The 21,760-nt window shown below is 39.0% G+C and overlaps 1 protein-coding gene across 1 annotated transcript in view; it reads left to right on the top strand.

Annotated features, from left to right (window-relative positions):
- The first annotated feature begins 3,364 nt into the window (after nucleotides 1-3,364).
- The window catches only part of LOC143038689 (uncharacterized), a 104,261-nt gene continuing 85,865 nt past the window's right edge, over nucleotides 3,365-21,760 (top strand). The window contains exons 1-3 of the mRNA XM_076208241.1: nucleotides 3,365-3,666; nucleotides 7,134-7,614; nucleotides 7,953-8,284. Coding sequence (XP_076064356.1) covers nucleotides 3,545-3,666; nucleotides 7,134-7,614; nucleotides 7,953-8,284 — 935 coding nt within the window. The 5' untranslated portion in view covers nucleotides 3,365-3,544. The remainder of the gene's footprint in view (nucleotides 3,667-7,133; nucleotides 7,615-7,952; nucleotides 8,285-21,760) is intronic.

The raw sequence follows: 21,760 nt of genomic DNA, 5'->3' as shown, positions 1-21,760 counted from the left end.
GTAAACTAGTAGAATTTTATGTATGAAATTACAATTAAGGTAACATACATCTCGTTTAGACTGTTAGACAATAACACATCCTTTAGTAACCGAATATTTTGTAGCGTTCACTAGTTGAGGAAAATGTCATCACACAAATGTCGTTTAGCGGTCTTATCTTGTCCTCTGACATTCTATGGAGCCGATAGTTAAAGAACACAGACATTAAATTACGTCATAGTAGATAAAGTGATTTATCAAAGAGAAGGATAAAATTGGAGAAATAACATCTCACGTCAGCATATCGGTGCTTCTGGATAAGCAATGATATCGCGTAAGATCAGAGCCCTATAACCCAGGGCCAAAGTTCTCAGTGACGTCATCACCACTTCCCATCTCCACCTTTCCTTACTGCCTATTATAGCTATTAGCTTGAGAAATAAGTAAAAAATTTATTTAATGTAATGCAGAAAGGATAAGGGAAAAACATTTCATATTCTGGTCATTCTCACGCAAAATTCGTATATTACGGTAAAATATTCAGGGCTCCTTTGACCCTTTTTTATCATAATTATGCTGTCAGCCTTGTGGTCGGCATGTGCAGACTATTATCACCGCCCCCACCCCCCTCGTCAGCAAGGAAGAGACAAGATGAGAAAAAGGGGGGAGGGGTGGTGGGTGGAAGTGGAATGGCTGGGAGTGGAATTATGCCTTTTGATTTTCGCTACCTCCCTTGTAAGGAAAAAAAACCTGGGTGAGCCACAAAACTGATTCCAAATATAAGAAATAAATTATATGAAAATCGACTAAAGCATATGAATCTGTTTTCCCTAAAAAGCGTAGACTCAGAGGTGACTTGATACAGGTTTTTAAGATTCTAAAGGTTATTGACATAGAAAATAATAAGATTTTCACATGGATTGAGAATCCGCCAAGAAATAATGGTCTCAAACTGTCAGGAAATATATTTAATTTGGAAGTGGGTAGAAACAACTTCGCCAACCGTGTAGTTAATGAATGGAATAAACTTCTTGTAGAGGCAGTGCAATGTAGTTCAGTTCGAAGCTTTAAGATTCGTTTAGATAAACACATAAGCAAGATGCTGTAATGCCTGCCATTTATTTTATATTATTATTATTATTATTTTTATAATTTGTCTATTATCATTTGCTTAATTATCAAAGATATTATTTGTTATACTTGCTGACGTGTTAATATTCATTCACGTATTCCAGTGATGTAGTCATGTAATAAGTATGGAAATTCTTTGGTAAATTAATTGTTGTTTAAACACCTTGTTGATATGCGATGGCTATAGTATGATAGCCCTTCTATGAATTTGAATAGATGATAGATTATATTAGTGGTGATACAATAAACAGTAACTAATGTTGATTCTCGTAATATAATTAATAGAATTATAACGAACCAGTTTCCTACAATATTGTTGTTTATCTACTAAAATTATATTCAGATTGTATAATTACTACTTTGTATAATTACTACGTAGAATGAATGCATGTCAGTGTTGTTGCATGTTTTATACAAAATATTACACTTATAAAATAATAATGATAATCATCCCAATTTTTAATACCACGAGATCCCAAGATGCAACTTCTCATTTGCCTAACTGATATTGATTACGTCGCATGTGTACCATTAGAAAAACTTAAAAGGAATATATTGAGAGGGGGATTTCCTGAAGCTAAGACAGATGAAATAGCCACCCAGGCCTATATAACTACCGTTTTTCATACTATATAAACAGGGTAGCTAAATACCACCACATGACGTATTACACCTAGGAATCAGATCAGCTTTTCCACAGAAGATGATCTGTACTGCAACTTTGACCATCTCCATACAGCGGGAAACTCATTCTTATAGACACACTGATATCGTGCTGGTTGATGAGGCCTTTGAAGAGAGGGACAATGTAAGAAACCCGCTTACAAAGGAGGAGGAACATGCCGACAGGAGACCTTTTGGTCCATAACTAGGTCGGATGCGGAAAAATTGTAATAATGTAAATTATAAATAAAATAAATGAATAGGTATAATTAAATAATAAACAAACCGGTAAATAGTAAATAGTAATAAATCTACAGATAACTAATAACAAATAAAGATTAAGCAAATAATAAACAAATAAATTATAACAAACAAATGATACAAAATAAGTGGCAGTCATTACAGCATCTTGCTTAGGTGTTTATCTAAACGAATCTTAAAGCTTCGAATTGAACTACATTGCACTGCCTCTGCATACATACAGTATAATGTCGATAGAGATATAGATATAGACAAACGTAAATAGATTAACACACACATATAGACTTCTTGGGCACAGGTTCTCACATATAGATAGATACAGACACGTAGTTACAAAGGTAAACAGAAGGATACATATGCATAGACATACAATACAGAGACAGATACAAAGGCAGATAGATGCACACACGCACATATATAGATATGGATAGATAGAGAGATGGATACATATATATAGACAGACAGTTACAAAGGTATATGGATGGATTCACATACATAGATAGATGTAGTGATACATTTATACATGTGTATACATAGCTATATAGATTAATGGAGAGAGAGAGAGAGAGAGAGAGAGAGAGAGAGAGAGAGAGAGAGAGAGAGAGAGAGAGAGAGAGAGAGAGAGAGAGAGAGAGTGACGCACTCTACAAATCTCCTTATAGCTGCCGCCAGTCGATTTTATTCAACCGGAAGGGGAAAGGCTGACACCCCCTCCGCCCTCGCTGCTGATGCCCGTACTGACTAAAAGAGTCGCAAGGCAACACCGCCGACACAAATATCAATTCATAGGTAAACATGTTTTAATGATATTTAACAATCGTTTATTGTGGCGCTTAATTACCGTTGACTCGGAGGGTATGGCAAGGTCAGTGGCTTCCCGCCCAAACAAGTCAAATGGTGAGTTGACAAGTCTGTATTTTCTTGAAGTGGATAGGAAACGTTTGAAAATTCTTTTATTTGCCTATAACTTATCGGTCAATACCACACTCAATTTCTATTTTAAAATAATATAAACTCAATTCTTTTTGTGAGAGGACAATGGTACCGTTATTGCATATGTGCATTTTGAAGAAAAAAATATTTTTAAATGCCGAACTACGATTGGCTTTTAAATAACTGACGGAATGCCAACATTAGTATTGCTCTCCATATTATATCACTGTAATTATCATTATCAGCATAGTAAGTATTCATATATCGACTTTCATGTCATAAAGGTATTTGATAAGAAAACGGCAGGAAAATCCATCAATACTTTAAATGACCAAATATTGAACGAAAGTGGTTCTGAGGGCCTCAGCTGAAGACCAAAACATACGGGACACGTCAGTTGAGTTAAGATTTGTAAGGAACGGGCATGGGAGATGCAGTGAGAACTCATCTTTCTCATGCTGAAACGCCAGCAAAGTGCCAAAAATTTAGACAATGAAGAATAAAATAGTAGAGGATACATTTGTGCATACACAACGATTATTGTTACGAGATTCGAGTGACTAACGTGAAAGCGAACATGAGCAAGGGAAGGAGAATGGCTAATAGCAGATTTGCGAGACTTAACGATTGCATATCATGTTTGCGAGGAAGAGGATTTTGGACATTGGTGGTTTTATTTATCCTGCAGTGCAACTTAAGGTAAGGGAGTTCGTGTGTGAAAACGTGCACATTTTACGAAATTTTGGTTAATATTGCGAGCTTGAGAAGCCGGTAGTGTAAATCAATGTTCTTGGCGGAAATGGATATGCTAACCAACATCAGCAAAAGGTTCCTGAAGTAGCAAAATATAATTTTCTAGATTTGGTTAACCAATGAAGAGTCTCGAAGGGTATTATTAAGTTCACTAGGAGTCTAGGTTAACAGAAAAGTAGCATCATCCTTCATCATAGGGTTATCATTGAGATGAGTAGAATTATTTGGCGTAAACTGTAACAAAAACAGTGAAGGATACTAACAAGTTTTAGAAGATCATAATTTCCATACTTGGAATGTCGTTTTATCTCCCATTCCATACCACTTCACATCAGCCTTTCTGTAGAGGGAAACATGTTTGAAGTGGTATATGGAGGTACTACCATGGTTGTAGAACTAGAAATTAAGGTAGGAATATCACTGGTGATACAACAATATTGCTGTTGTTTTGTAAACAGTTTACAATGTTATTAGTCTCATTGCCATTATGATGGTATTCTGTAAATACCAGCCAGTGTTTGGTAATATCAGTCCCATCCTAATAAAAAAATAGAATGAAATAAACAATGTTACTGTATCTGAGGAGTGAAGTTCTCTGAAAACTGTAGTGACAGATCTTTTTTGGATTTGCTCTTAAGCTAGTGATGCCCTCATGCTAGAGATTAATCATTAAGCAAATTACTTAGTTTGTTGATTTGTAGCAGAGTTTATGTAATTGTATTATATTTATTTTTAATAACTTGCTAGTGACGTGTGGACCCACCTGGAGGTTGTTACCATTTACCTGAAGGGTTTGGGTTGTCTGCAAGAGAGACCAGAGGAAATGAATTAATTGATTACTTGATTATTTGAACTTAAAAAATGTCATGTTTACAACCTGTACAAAGTTCTTGCAGTGGGCCTAAGATCTTAACTAATAGATTTTTAGATCCTGGTTGCTAGCTGTTATTATCATTCAATAGAGTACAGTCTCCAGTGAAGATAATCTAGTAACTTGAAAATAATAAACTAATTAAACTATAGTGTGTTGTGCATTTTACTCTAACCAGACCAAGTAATGTTGATGAATAAAGGTTTACATATTAAGATATTTGTCATAGTAAATAAAAAATGTTCCCAAAACTATAGACAATGAAGTATAGAATAGTAGAAGATACATTTGTGAATGCACAACGATTATTGTAATTAATGTTTAGTGACTAAGTAAAAGTGAACGTAGTAAGCAAAGGAGAATTGCAGATAGCAGAATTGTGAGACAGTGACCACATACATGCCATGTTTGCAAGGAAGAAATTTTGGACTTCGGTGGTTTTCTTTATCCTTCAGCGCAACCTCTAAATGTTCCATCATTTAACCTTTTTCTAAATATATATGTTTTGAGTGAGGATTCTTAACTTCTTGGGATGAAAATGTTATGGTATTTCTATCCGAGTTGCTTAACCTATGAGTGGACGACAACAAAAATTTTAGCAGCATGCTAGATCTGTCAAGTCGGCTCTTTACAGAGTAATACAACACAAACAACAGTCCAACATTTCTTCCTGGATAGCTCTGTGGGAGGGACTAAGGACCTTTGCAGTCCACCATGGAACTGTTTCTCATTTGTGAAACTCACAGCAACAGTTATAATTGTAATTATGAATATTATGTGCATTCATTTGTAGGATCTCCTTATGGAGTTAACTGTACATGCACTGTTCAAATTATTGTGCTTATGGTTAACCACTCTAGTACAAGTCAAATTATCATGCACAGCATTGGTTGCCATATGTACACTGCATCACACTACTGCAGTGTACATATGGCAACCATATTTTTATCTTTTAACACAGAAAATGTGATCAAACCAGTACACAGAATCCGTGGCTAACTCGTGTGCAACTACAAAAATATATATATATAATATAATTGAGATGCCGATGCCAGCATCCTTGTGTACCCTCTTGCACCTCGCGATGCCTGCATAGGCGTCATCTTACCGAAGTGGTTAATATGTGATCTTTGTGCACTTACTAAGTATGATCCAGTGCTTAACTGGTTTGGCTTAATTTTTTTTTTTTTTTTTTTTTTTTTTCAGTAAAATTATTTCCAGTAGAGTTTCCATTCAGTGTAGTGTATGAAAGTATAAGAACGCATCTCTGAGAAACTGGTTTTCAATAGGTAGAATGGATTTGAGATCTCTGGAATATCTCAACTTTATTTCTTTCACTTTTTCATATAAAGAGAGCTGACCACCAATGAATACTCCCTTTATCATCCTACTAGAAGGTAGAAACAGGCACACATCAATACTATACAACATGGGCATCACTCCAGGTCTATGTCTAACACAGTAATAGTGTAAAATGGGCCTTGCTACAGAAGCAAACTGTCCCAAATGCAACCATCACACAGAAGACACCAGACACTGCATCCTGCACTGCCTGAGTGTAATCTTTCCCAGACAACAGTACTATATATCTTCCTTGAGTGACTTATGGGCTAATCTGGTGCCAGCTATAAGGGAGCTGTGGGTCTTCTCCAAGAAAGATCTTAAGCGATAGATTGACTGATTGATTTGTAAGCATGAGGACTTGCATGTCACCAAGTGGTGGGAAGAGGAGAAGGAGGAGGAGCATTCAATGGTTGTCAGTTTTTTCTCTGAGAAAATTAGTGAAAGGAACAATAGAAGTTGCTAGGAATGGACCCAATCAGGATATGTAGGTGTCAGCCCCTTGGAGTTTCAAATCTGAGTGGAAGTAGTGTTGATGTGATTTGGATAAGGAAAACTGGGCAGTAATCCATTACCATAATCCAAGGACAATTTTATGTATAATATGTTAAGCTTTTTTGATTGATGCTTTAGACTGTGTCAGAAGTGCTACAGTACTTTGATAGGGAATTACCCAAGTATATGTAAGAAAGATACTTGAAATGTAAAATCCAAGATGTGAAAGTAATCTTTGAACTCTTGGTGGGTTTGGTGATCAGTGTATTTGGGGAGGCTTGAAAAAGTGAATTAAATAATGGATCAGAAAGTTTAATGGTATGAATGTATGGGAAATATATTTAAATTGAAGAAATTTGGAACAGCATAGGGTGCTGACCCATATTAGCATACCTTTGTATAATTGGAAGTTGAAGATAATCTTAATACCTCAGTATAACTTCAGAAAAAAATATAACGATGATACAATTATTATTATTTTTGCCATGCCAAAGACATTTTATAATTGATGCTATAGTTCTACTCTATTAATGTTTTTGTACTTTATGTAAACCCTTGTTTGTAATAATTTCCATAATCTTGTGTATGGCAAAATTTTTACACTGGGCAGTTTCACATGTGTGTTATTTCTTTACTTGTTCATTTGTGCAATAATTCTTTCTTTGTGTTCATTTGTTTATTATAATTATATTTTATTTTCCTGCAGCTTTACAAAGGCTAATGTTGGGGATATCGGAAGAAAAGTCTCCCCTGAAGGCAGCTCTGATGGCAGATCCCTTCCCAGACCACAGTTATTTTCCAAACCAGATGTCCTTAAGAGCAGAGAATTTTTGAATGTTGTAAATGGGGAAAGCGGTGTTACCAAAGCTGAAGATGTTACTGAATGGCAGTCCCTCAAAGAAAAGTTCCGTGACGCCATCAAGCGTAGTAAAACCTATCAGAAGGAGTTGAAGAGGACCGATTCCAAATATGTACAAAGTAGAAGTGAGGTGTATCAGGAGAATGGGGATACATTGAATAAGGCTGCATCTACATCAGAGCAGGTAGCTAAAATCGACAAAGTTGTTCTCCAGCCAACAGGACAGAAAGTATCTCGGAAAGAGGACCTTGAATTTGAAGATGTCCACATTCAAGACATTGTGTTCAACAAAGATGTCACAAAGAAAGAAATCACCCAAAGAGATGAGGTAAAAGTTATTGGGTAATTTGATGCTGTATGTGATAGGTTTGCTGTGATTTATATTATGAGTTGCATATACTGGAAAATGTCATGTCTTTTTAGCTTTAACCTAAGAATATTTTTTTGTAGATTGCCAATATTTTAAGATTGTTCCCTTTTGCTACACAGTATTTAACCATACTTTGATATTCATTAAAAAATGCTGTAAACTTAATTGTTAGGTTGCATATTGAATATACATGAAAATTTTCAGTCGAACATCATGTAAATTATTTGTAGTACACAATATTTCATCTTTATTTCAAATATGGTATTGATAATTTGTCATTTCTTTATTTCTTTCAGTTGATGGGTGAAATAGAGTTTGATTCTAATACCAGAGAAGCAAAGAAAGGAAAGAATGAAGAATCTGCAGCACAGTCAGAAGCTGGAATAAAAGCAAAGAGAGATAAAGAAAGAAATAGACATGATAGTTATGCCATTCCTCAAGATGATCATACTGGAAATACTGTGGATGAAAGTAAAGGTCTATCACATGGCCAAAGGGCTGTAAAAAGTATACAGGCAAGTAGTGATGACCTCAAGAGGAGTGGAAGGGTATTGGAAGTCACCGAATTGTCAAAGGAAGATGCAAGAGATACAACAGTACACCGTAAAGCCCTCAAAGTACTTCATCGGTGAGTACAAATGTGTAATGATAACCTTCTATTGGAAATTTGGTCATGCACGATTTATGTTCAGTCTAAGATGGTGGGAGTATTTATTTTATTTTATTATTGTTATTATTTTTATTTATTGTTTTATTGTTGGGTGGGGTGATAATACAAAACCAGGTGCTTACATGATGGACAGTAGAGGTGCCTATTTGCAAAACCTGTTGATTCTGTATCAAGTTCAACTGTACCTTTTCACATGTGGAGAGGTGACAATTGACAACTGATCCCCTCCCATTACTTTTGACTGATGACACAGAAATTATTTTACATTGATACAATACTGGCAACATTCCAGTGTCTCCAGAGATATCTGTAAAAGGTCCAAAATACTGTTGCCAGCTGCTATGAAACTTGAGGCAATGGTTATTATTATTAGCACTAAACCATCATTGAAATTTTGTACATCAATTTTTTTTTTTTTTTTTTTTTATTATTTATGTATATATATTTTTTTTCTTTCTTTTATTTTTATTTATTTATTTATTTATTTTTTTTGTGGGAATCAAGGCTGGTGGACGGGAGTGGGATGGATGTGTACCATTGACTTGGCTGCCAGTCTTGTAAGGGAGAAGCCCTTGGTATATAGATATATGCATTTATTTTTTCTTAATGAGTGACTGTATTCAACAGTCATTGGTGAGTCAGCAACTTGATGAGAAGTACATGGAGGCCCCATCTTTTCATTTCATATTTAGTATTTCATTGGCAATAACTAGTGCTTCTGTCCCAAGGGACAATAGTGCTTTCTTTGTTGTATGAAAATGTAAGCTCGCTGGATGAGCGGGTTAGGGTGTCGTTACTTGCGGTGAAATTTGAGGGGATGGTGGTTCAAAGCCTGCCACTGGCAAAGTTGAACCAAGGGCATGGTTCATTAAATTCAAAGCTACAAAGTTCTTTGAGGGGCACTGTCCTAGCCTTCTGATAGTGGGGAGTTTGTGATGTTAAACCATATCATGAAAATGTAAAACTCAATATCCACTTTATGCAAATTCACACTGTACAGAACACACCCCTTGTTTATATGGAGGAATCCATTTATTGAACAAAAAAGTTTTGCTGTTCATAAGAACAAAATGTGTAAAGAACATCAGCATATTGGAAAGGTTAAAGTGACTACCAAGGTGGAGAATAGTTGTCAAAATCCTGAAAAAAAGTAATGCAGTGTAGATTATTTAAATGTGACTTTCAGGGTGCTTGTATGTATTATTACTGATGTTTTTGTTGGGGTTGGTGCATGGGCCCTTCAGAGCCTATTTTTGTATCTGGCATGCCCAAATTGAGTCCTTGTAAGGTGGCTCCATTGCTTATGGAGGGAGGATGAGAGTGATTTGTGTTGGTGCCAGAAGCAGCTGGCAAGAAGGTGCATGCTTTTGGGAGCAGATATTCCCAGTCATACTGTGAGAGTAGTTTCTTTGCCCTCAGAGTCACTGACGAGAGCTGGATGGTAAAAGGTATACAAAATTGAATAATCCGAACCCAGTTGCCATATCCCTAGGGTGTTGAGTATCTTATTGTCTTCTTCCCTCCTGGGACCAATAACAAGTGCATATAAATGGTGGTCCTGTGAAAGACGTCAGAGAGAGTCATCTCCCTGCCACCCATTTTCAAAACTAGTTAAGACCTTCACCTCTCATTGGGAGAGCAGCCCTGGGGGGCTGACAATCTCCAGACTGGGCCCATGAATGCTTCATCAACTTCAACTGTAGTTCCTCTGCCTTTTCACATATGAAGAGTTGACAAGCAACAGCTACTCCCCTCCTCCCCTTACTACTATCAGCAGGTGACTCAGAATCATATAGCACTTGTATGAAGTAGACAGTGTCCTGTGTTTCTCTAATGTATCAGTGAGAGAGCCAGGGACCTTGCTGGCCACTGTAAGGTAGTGGGTTTGCAGTCAGACTTGAAACCATTATGAATATTACCCGTCCCCTACTCCCTGTTTCTGCTTTCCTTTTGCTGATCATTTCTTTCCTCGTTTACAATTTTATTTCTTTCTCTTGGTGAGCGGTACACGAAGCTTACTATGAATAGGTGCACGAGCCGCGTGGCTCAGGCATTGCCTATAATGTTGTTATTTTCCACGGCGCTTATCACGTAGCATTGTAATTGGGTCTGAACAGCTCGGACGAAAATAACGAAAGGCCATTGAAATCCATGTGGCTCGCGTAGGCAGCTTAGCTCCCGTAGCTAGCACCGGGTATGGCGTCTCATCTCTCCTTTCGTCTAATTTCGGGCCTGGGAGAAGGTAACAGATTTTAGGTGTCGGGGAAGGCATCTGCCGATTTTGGCGAGGAAGGGGGGAAGTAGTGAGGATACAGTCACGAGGTGTCTGTCAGGCAGGAGCATGCTGGTGCTTGTTTTTTGCTTGCTTGCTTGAAGTCGTCGCGGCCTTAGAATTCCAATGATAGAAAATGGGAAAATGGTGAAGGCGTTGTGAGATTAAAAGCTTAGGAAATTTGTGCATGTGTGTGCGTGCGTACTCACATGTTTGTTCGTAGTATAAGAAAGATATGTTTTGAGGCTCGGGGAATTAGGGCGGTAAGAGTGTAGGTTGTTTAGCCCAGAAGATTAAAAAATTAATAGGATGCACTAAGACACACACACAATGTGTGTGTGTGTATATATATATATATATATATATATATATATATATATATATATATATATGTATATATATACACGCGCGTGCTCGCAGGAAATTTAGGATGAAATATAGACTGTCAGAATTGGGGGTTCTATATGTGGTGCCAGGACAGATTGAGTGATGATATTTTCGGGTATTGGTGAGGTTCTCCAGTACATGTGGTAGCGAATGGTCAAGTAACAGACTGTCGGGGGGTGGAGGGTCGACCACCACGAGAACCCGCGAAGACTTTCTGGCGCCAAAAGGTGGGGCAATATGGTTGAACACCGTTTTTCTTTTGGCGTTGGACGGTGCGAAGCCGGGCAAACTCTGTAATGGGGTAGAGCTTAGTTTTGTTGTTGTTCTTATTATTATCATCATTATTAATAATTTCCATTGTTAATTATGGTTATTATTATAGTGATATAATTTTCTCAGTAGGTATTGTACAGGCACTCTTGTCTGTTAACAGCCCCATCAACCGTTGATTATAAACAACAGTGTACTTTTTACCTGGTGTGGACCGGGCATGGTGGAATGGTATTCTATTCTCTGGCAGATTGAGGATGCAGTATACGAAAGCATTTATTTTTCAGGTTTATTTTCTTCCGTGGTAATTTTGCTTGTGTAATTACGATCGTTAGATTTGTGATGGTATGTAATTTAGCATGTTTCTGACTTATATTACACCGATCGGAAAATACGCGCGTTGACGTCATCGCAGGAGTCGATGTCTGGCCGAAGCAGTGGGTTAGTGCAAGGTCTAAGTAAACAGGTCTAACCGCTGGAGCAGTTCTGCGCAGCTTCTGACGTCATTTGGATGCGTCCATTTTCTCTTTGTGATACACTGAAGAAAACTGTGAAACGCCAAGGAAGACAGGAACTATAATATTTTATATATATATTATATATCATATATATTATATATTCATATATATAGACAGGAACTATAATATTTTATATAATATTTGTCAGAATATAACTAATTGAGTGGAGCGGTGCGAGCGAAGGCGACGTCATTTTCGAACTACGGACCAGCTTCAACTGACAGCTATAGGACCCGCTAACCCCACTTTGAACAGCCAGGTGACGTTCACGGGCCCGCTGCGCCAACTCCCTCGAAATTCGGTCGGAAGTGGTTAGACCTTATATTCTTAGATCTTGGGTTAGTGGGTTGCAGCTTGCCTCGTATTCAAAGGTACTAAACACCTTTTTGAGACTTTATCTATTGTGAAGTACAATTTATAGATATGACCGTTATTAATTAAATTCCAAGTTTGACCTGTGGCAGTGTTGAGATGGCATACATTTTGTAGTCTTGGCTGCCATAAAACGAGGGGAACATTCCTGAAAATAACGAATCTTGAATTCTTTCATCGCCCTTATCAGTTAGCTGGGCGCCGTTGCAATAAGGATTGTGAAACAACAGCTCAGCAACGTGTCACGGCGCATTTGAATGTTCTTGCCTAATCATGCTCCCACCTCGAAGTTGTAAAGTTTTTTCTGTTTCTTTTCGTGGCATTATTTTACTACTTTATTTATGTTGCTTCTCCACCTTTTCCGCACTCACCAGTTTCGTCTTCTTCATGATCATATTTTCCTTTTAGTGATTTCTTCATTTCTTTCTACTACGAAATTGCGTCTTCTTCCTCCCCATGCTTGTGTATACAGTAAATTCTATTTCATCACCCCATCTTTTTATTTTTTCTTCCGCTTCGGATCTTTCTCTTCCGCCCCCTACTCCCACCCCCTTCTCCTTCTCGTCGTCTTACTTTTCCACCTCTTCAGTCCACACCCCGCAACTTTTTACTCTCGTCCACCTCTCCTTTTCTTCCTCGTCCTTAACCTCTCCCTCCTCCACCACACCCTCTCCTCGTCTTCTTTGCTCTCCTTCCTCTCCACGTATGTTCCCTCTATCCCCTCCTTTTTCTCAGCCTCATTTCTTTATTGCAAGGTCCCTTCTCCCTCTTTTACATTGCCTGATGTTAAAACCGTTGCGGACACGCCAGCCAATCGCCACTTGTTGCCTGACTGCGCGCGTGCAAGTGCGAGTTCTATAATGGATTTCCTGCCAACGGCTACAGGAATGATGTCAACTGCCGCTGTGCATGCGTTATGGCACAAAAGTGAGGTTTAGGGGACCTAGATGCTGAATAATTTCCCTGAGGATCCGGTGTATGTACTAAAATTAACTAGGAGTCAAGCTTCCCAGGTCCACGTTGTGGTCTGTGGGAAAGGGCTAGTGTCTGCACACGCATTTATTACACACGTTATGAAGGTGAGCGCAACGAAGAGGAAATGACATGATCACGGAGTAGTGCTCAGTCGAATCTAGTACATTTTTTTTCGCAAAGCGTTCACCACTGATGGTCGTGAGCGTCGCACGCTTGCGACGACGCTTAGCGGGTAGGATTGTGATCTGTTGTGACTTTGTGTTTGCATTCGTGAGATTTAGCTGTCGCACGTGAATGGACAATTTTAATTTCCCGCCCTTTGCGTACCGTTTTTTTTTTTTTTTTTTTTTTTTTCTTCTTCTCAAACCCAGGGCCGCAAGGCTGTTTCATTTCAGGAGACACGGGGCGCGTTTATTGTGTGTGTGTGTGTATATATATACTAATAAGAACACGGGTACGTGTGTTCACTTTGCAAAGTAGACCACTTGGAAAAAGAAACTAACGAAGCAGAGCGCTTTCGTATATTACATCCAGTGCAAAAAGGTGTTGGATTGTATATTGCACTGAAGATGTAATGTACGAAAGCGCTCTGCTTCGTTAGTTTCTTTTTCCAAGTGGTCTACTTTACATATATATATGTCACAATGTACCAACATATATATATATATATATATATATATATATATATATATATATATATATAAAACTGGGAGTAGCGCGGTCATAGGAAGTCATTCTCAGTGTAATCTGTGCAACCAAGACTGGTCAAATTATGATTAAAGCATTAATTGTTCACTAGTATTAGTACATGTCGTAAGGTTCATTTTCGGATCGAGAGGTAAGTCAGATTTGACTTCTGGGGATAGTGAGAGGTCAGTTACCTCAATTACATTGAATTGTCATTCTTCACAATTTTGTTGCAGTTGCCTACATTGTGAATCTTCAGAAAGGCAGAATGTTACTTTTCTTTTCTGGAGAGCCTTTGCATCACTGGATGCAACAATGACTGAACAGTTGCTTAAAGTGAGGTCAGTAACCTCAGAAAACAAGTTTATTGAAATACACATCTAGGTTATTGAGGTGTTCAAAACAGCAACATGTACTTTCAATTTGCACTGAACGTTCAATCAGTTACACAGGCAATAAGTACAGTGAGGTCAATGACCTCAAAGTATAATATATCCCGGTATATGTAATACATACGCATCAGTATAGAAGCATAAATGTAATGTAAAGGTGTTGGATTGTACCTAAAAATGTCCCGAACATATGCATAATACAATGCACTTGAGTACAGCCTTAGTACACTTGCAACGGCCTGTACATCCTTAGGGATTAAATAAAGGAACATTGTCCTCGTCTTAATGCATGTCCTTCATGAATTCCACCAGCTCAGCAAAGGCTATGTCATGCAAGTGATTCACATATTCGTGCGGCTGCTCTGCTTTTGATGAATAATGCATGGAAACGGTTGCCATGGTATTTTGCCTCGATGGCAATCATGTCTCCTGCAGACAGTCTTGGCCAGCAATTCAATGTCCCCCAATTCGGTAGCACACCTCCGAAGAAGGTGACTGTGGAAGCCTGTGGGCAGCTGTTGTTATTGTGTGCATGGTTGGAGTGACGGTAACAGATTGCTGTCCAAGCTGATTCTGTGTTTTTATTTATTATTACTATTATTAAACGACATCTCTTCTGCCACCGACCATTGTGTTCCTTAAAAGTAGCTTTTACGCCATCCAGTCAGTTCACGTTAAGTTCCATTGGCATGTGGCGAATTCCCTTAAACTGGAGGAGGTCTATCAATCATACATAGCCAACATCACTCAGTTTCGTGGTTGATCGCAATGGGCACTGCAAAGGTTGTCTCTGGCAAAAAGTAAACGCTGTGTGGAATATTTGGCCACCTTTACTGCAGCACAAACGCATGGTTTGTACATCATATACATGTTTACCAGTATTGAATGACGCCAAACACTTCCGAGGCCATTGATCGTCACGGTCCTCTGAGGATCTTACCTGACCTCTCGATCTGAAAGTGAAGCTTATGGCACGTACTAATATTGGTATAAATTTAATGCCTTAGTCATAATTTGCACAATTCTTGTGGTATGAGAGAGACAATTTGCTGTACTAGGAGGTCGTAAATAAACATGCAAACAAGACCGTAGCTCTCTCTGTCGGGTATTCTCATATTTCTGAACGAATTTTATTGAAGTAGATATTACCGAATATTAGAAAGTGCACCTGGTGTTCAGGATTCCTTAGATTCCTAAGAATTTGTTCTGATTGTTGGGGAATCCCAGTTGACAAGTAGATGCATTGGCGCATGCGCGCGTGGGTGAGAGCTGCAGCCGGCTTGTTGCATTTGTGTTTGGGTTGCATGACCTTCATGGGGGTAAATGCAAACGGAACGGGTTACTTTAAACATTTGGATACCTTGCACTCTCCTCTCGCCATTGTCTTGGCGGCGCTGTGCATTCAAGTGTCTTGAAAAAGCGAGGCCGAGATGCATAGACACCTGCAGTTTGTGTTGCTTTGCCACTGCCATATTGCACTATCGTGGTAATTCATCACGTTGGTAGGCAGTAATTAAATTTGCTTAGCCTCTTCCGTACCAAGTAGCGCTTGTATTTTTATGTTGACTGACGCCTGGCGACTCAAATGTAGCGATGGATTGGGGTCGAAACGCGGGAACACCACTCATCATCTGTCTAACAATGATATCACAGATCAGTGACAAAGCTGTACTGAGCCTTATCATGTTTGATTGGAAATGGGAAATTCCGCGCGCGCGCACTTACACACACACACACACACCTATGAAATCCAGCAGAAGGAAATAAAGGAGATTGCAGATAGAACTTAGTAGGTAAAATGAAATTTGTGCAAATCAACAACTCTGAATACAGTCCCGCGATCTAATATCTACAGGATACCGACGCTACAAAGAAATAAAAAATGACGATCTATCTTTCAAGGGTTGATTAGAGCGAGGCATCTGCTAAAGATCAGACTGGCCCTCACGTGCCTGCAGGCCTGTGCAGAACCTATTGGGTAATACATTCAGTAAGGGAGAGGGGATTACACATTAATAGTAGTGGCAGCAACGATTGCCATTCATGCACCGAATCAACGTGTTATTCTGTTCATTGGCACAACTGCAAACTGGAAATTTTGTGAAATTTCACGACGCTAACATTCGAAGCAGCGCGATTCTATACAATATCCGTATCCATTAGAATAGAAATCACAACCGGCCGTACAGTGGATCTACATATTCTACATGTACAGTGTGCATTTGTGTGTGTTTAACATGCGTTATTTTTTGCTTGCGATAGTATACACTGTACCTCTTTGTGCTGTGAGCATGAAACAGAAGAGCCTTTTTTTTTTTTTTTGGAAAATGAAAGTTTGCACATTTCCCCGTTCCACATTTTTGCTTCAGTCTCCATTTGACGTCCCCACTTGGATGCGTGCGCATGCACAAATTAAGGCAACGGGTATGTGTTACAACCCCCCCCCCCGAAACCTACCTCAAATACATTGGGCCAATCAGTCAGAAGCTAAGCTAACTACATACCTGTAAATCCCGACTCATTTCGCAATCAATATTATGCTGCACTAGGGCATCTAAGTACACTCTAAGTGTTTGCAGCATGTGCGAGCGAGATTTAGTGGTGGTGGGGAGGGAAAGAAGGGGTTGGTCGGGGAGGGAGGGGGTGAATGAGCACACCCGGCGTCACCTTGCTCAGTGAGGTGCGCGAGGGGAAATGTCTGACTCATGCCTCGGCGACCTCGGCCGGTCCCCTTCCGTCCGTCTTCCACTCACGGATGCAAACTAAACTCGCCTTTGAGACCGGTTTCACAAAGAGCTTTTCGTCTGCTTCACCCTCAGACCATCTTTCCTAGTATGATCGTTTACTCAGAGAGCATTACCACAGCTAGTCTTAGAAACTCAACAGGGCGGATTTACCTACTTGTGGGTCCTAGGCCGAACTCGCCAGTGGGTCCCCAAATTTATGAAAATATGACGTTTAAGTAACGTGTGTTTATATATATATATATATACATATATATAATATATAATATATGTGTATGTATATATATATATATATATATATATATATATAATATATATGTATGTATATATATATATATATATATATATATATATATGTACTGTATATATATATATATATATATATGAGTTGGGTGGTGAGATAAACACAGGGAACCGTTAGGGATTTATTCTGACGTTTCGTCCTTACCAGGACTTCGTATTCTGAAGAAGTCCTGGTAAGGACGAAACGTCAGAATAAATCCCTAACGGTTCCCTGTGTATCTCACCACCCCAACTCATATATATATATATATATATATATATATATATATATATATATATATGTATATATATATAATTTAATAAGTTGTGGTTACTTTTGACACCAAAAAGCCTATTGCACCATAGTGCAATGTCTGTATATGTGTGTGTGTATGTATATATATATATAATATATATATATATACGTATATATATTATATATATATATATAGTATATATATATACGTATATATATTATATATATATGTGTATATATATGTGTATATATATATACATATATATATACATATATATATATATATATATATATATATATATATATATATATTAGATTTAATAAATTGTGGTTACTTTTTACACCAAAAAAACTATTACACCATAATGCAATGTCTGCCAATTTAATTTATTTTTGTTTATTTACCCTTTTTACCACAGTTGAGTGACAAATTAGTCTGAGGGTCCCCAATTACTTATAGGCCTTACGGTAGTGGCTTACCAGGCCTATTGATAAATCCAGCCCTGCTAGAAAAAATAAGAATGGGATTAGTTGGGCGGTACATCATCTGTGGAGAAAGGAAATTGAAGTGGCGTTGGGAAAAATGGAGAAGAGCGTACACACGTACGAGTGTATGTATATACCGTATGTGTTTATAATATATACAGGGTGTGACTGACTGAGAAAGGTAGATAAAGAAGACACGGGTCTTGGTCCGAGTTTATTCCCAACCGGTTTTGTCTCTGAAGAAGCGTAAGGCGAAACCGGTTAGTAATAAACAGGTATCTTCTTTTTTATATATACATATGCCCAAGCAGGTTCTCAGATTGACACGTCATAAGTTCTAGTGGACACTTTTCGGGTGACCAAGTACAACAGCAAAAGCTATATTAATTGCAAATTTATTTAAATTTCTAATTCCGCAACAAAAATGTAAGGAACGTGGCTCGCCGACTGAAAAGAAAACTGAAAGGGGATAATTTATGACACCTTGGGAAACTTTATGAACACTCCAGGTTACCTCACGTCCTTGCGTAACACTTTTTATACCAGAGGGTCACTGTGGCTGAATTAAATCGCCTGTCGACAGCCCAAGTAAAAGTAAAAGTTTTGCTTTGGAAAGTGTTGAACTGGCCACCACGCCAAGCGACAAACTCCGGGAAGGGCCAGTCCTCCCACCGGAAATGCTCTCTCTCATAATGAGTCAGTCGTTTTGATTCGGGTCACGCAGAGAAGATTTCTCACTAATAACGTCGACAGTTTTATGCATCCACAATTGCTTCAAACTAAATATGTTTTCGTAAGTAGTTACAACGAGCGAGCGCGTATGAATATGTGCATTCTTGTTGGAAAATGTGTATACGAAGGTGTGCATACATACGAGTATGACGTGCGTGCGTTTGAAGCTAACGGACCTGTAGGGATGCTTCGTGCTTGGGCACAGGTATGAACCCCGTTAGTACGAACCCCATTTGAAATTAAGTGTTTGTACGTATAGTATGGGACTAATATGCGTTGTATATCTTTGGAGTTATCCGTGCTTGTGCTCATACCAGGAATGATCCTCTTTAATACGGTCCCTCACCGAATAAAGTCGCCAACCAATATGTTATTGGGTTGTGGGAAATATATCCTGAACCCCGGTAATGCGTCCGTCCTGCTCCATTGGGGACTGTTTCTGAAGATCGTTATTATGCTCAAGGTATTTTGGCTCCATTGCATGCAAGTATAATTGATGTCCATCGTCTCTGTAATTGCTTCATCTTGGATTCATGCAATCATGCATAACGCTTGTTCGTGTTCAACCCAACGAAGATTCTAAAGCAAGTTCGGCGTGTTGAGATGAACTTGTCGTCCGTGCACTCTAGAATCTCCAATGAGAAAAGGAGCTATTGACTGTGTATGCGTTTGGTGCAGTCGATATTTTAGAAACTTCAGCGACCTACGGATCAGAGTCATGCATATTTTTTATGATCGAAGACGCGCTTCCACTCTCAGAAGGAAGCTGAATACGTAATTTCTAATCTCCCACCGTTCTGATGCCTTCCCCTTAAATTTCCTTTTGGCCACCTTTATGACCTCTTTGGTGCAGTATTGTCTTCAAGGAAAGAAGCGCTGGAGAGGCTGTTACGAAGCCCTTTGCCCTCATTTACAAGTTTCATTTTATTGGCACTTGGCTTTTTATTTTGTTGTAGAGAATTGGGGTCGGGGTAAGGCTGCAATTTAACTGTTGCACTTGCAAATTCACCTCGTCGGATTGAGCCACCGTTTCGAAATATGAAGGCTGTATCGTCCTCCAATGGATAGGCTGATGGTCCTGCAGTTGCTGAACCCTAATTCGGACAGCATTGCATCGATGTCCTGAAATCATTGGAGCTCGACAGCTGTAGGTCACCGGTTACCTTTAATTGTTCGAAGCGAAGTGGAGGGAATAATGTCTTATGGTTTCTTATTTGTGTGTCTGACTGCTAAGGCAAACGCGAAAAAGTCAACATGTGCACAATACATTTTTAGACAGTGATTCAAACGTCACAGGTTTCATTTCCCTCTGTACCGACCCTCCTATTGCCGCACCATCCTTGGTGCTCCTGTGTGTACAGTACTTAACATACAGGAGGAAGGGAGAAAGAGCTCGCTCCCCCAACGCCTGCTGTCCACGCTCTGGGGATAGCTGGCTGTTCCTTTACATCGTTCCCATGCACAGTTCAGCCTTGTTTCCCATGTGCATGGTCCAGCTGCTTCGTTCCCATGTATGCTCATGCACAGATTCTTTTCCGAGAATCATATTCCTCCCCCTCCATGCTTACCCCCCCCCTCCAGTGTTTCTCAGACAATTAGGAACATGTCATTTTAATAATCCATGCTAAGCATGCTTAAAGAACCCAATAAAGGAAGCGGTATCTGGTAAGTAGCCCCTCATCACGAGGTAATCATTTATGGTTTTTGTTCTGGCGTAAGGCGAGATCATTTGTGTAACCTAATGGTGTTGGTCGATTGATGGTTCTCTCATATGCAGGTGACGGACGCGTCATGAGAGAGAAAGAGGAACAATAATAATAATAACAATACAAGGAAGAGGCTGTTCCCGGTGTTTGACTAACCCCCACTACTCCCACTTCGCGTCACCGTTTGGGAGCGCGCGCTATTTCGGGCCTACTCGTCGTTGTTGCAGCCTACGTGGCATCTCAACCAGCTAGCCAGACAGACAATGGGCGATGCCTGGGTCTGGTGTTTGGAGTTTTCATCATGTGAAGTTTTGGGTGTTGTGGAGATGCCCCTGGTTACATCAGACTATTCAGTGAAGGGCAACACATGAGGAAAGTATGTGTGCGTAATACATCCATGCATACATATACGTGCTTACATACAGCATGTACATGTATTCTTACAGTATGTAAAGCATGCATACATGGTGTGTGTGTGTGTATATATATATATATATATATATATATATTTACATATATATATTTACATACATACATATGCATACGTACGTACATATTTTCGTTTTGGTTTACATGATACGAGGGCGTTAAATTTACCAATTATATCAATTAGATAGGGCTGTCCACGGGCGGACGCAATACACCAGAGGGTTGCTGTAACAGTCTGTGCCTTCCAGTAACGTGGAGGCTGTAGCCTAAATAATAGGGGGATATTGGGCTGCCAAAGCGTGACAAGTGATACTGAAGTCGGAATATTTAAACGCTCCGTAAGGGAAGTGCGTTGATTTGCTGGCTTCACGGTGCTCCTCTGTTATGCAAAATAGTATTGTCACAACTGCCAAAGTATTATGTTGCTTGAGTATCTGTTCACGTGCCATTAATGAAATATGAAGTGTTAATATGTCACTCTACAGTAATAAAATTGTATTTAATTTTTCAATTAAAGCTATAGAATTACAAATAAAAATATTCATAAAATTAAAGCAGTCAGGAGTGTGACAAAATTGTCTTTTGGTAATCATTCCAGAGTGCGTATTAGGCTGTTATTGCCTAAAATAGAAAATATCTCAGGTTGCATTTCTGAAGAAAAGGAGCCGGCAAGAGGAAGTTGGCCTAGCCAAATTATCCGGTATAAAGCTGTTCATTTGTCGTTTTTCGCGGGCACCGGTGACGTCACAAGCGAGTGAGGCAACAGATGCTGCAGACTTGGTGCCGAGGCCATTTTTCTCATTGTTACCGGCTTCTTCACTTGATTTTTTTTTTTTCGATTTACATTGCAGGGCAGCATTGATGAGGTGCTGACAAAATGCATTAGGTTCATGTTGCTGCAGCACAGTTTTAGGGGCGAGAGAATA

Source organism: Oratosquilla oratoria, chromosome 24 (genome assembly GCF_046742065.1).
Source record: "Oratosquilla oratoria isolate Oo_2021 chromosome 24, ASM4674206v1, whole genome shotgun sequence".
Classification (NCBI taxonomy): domain Eukaryota; kingdom Metazoa; phylum Arthropoda; class Malacostraca; order Stomatopoda; family Squillidae; genus Oratosquilla; species Oratosquilla oratoria.
This window is presented reverse-complemented; position numbering and strand designations above follow the sequence as displayed.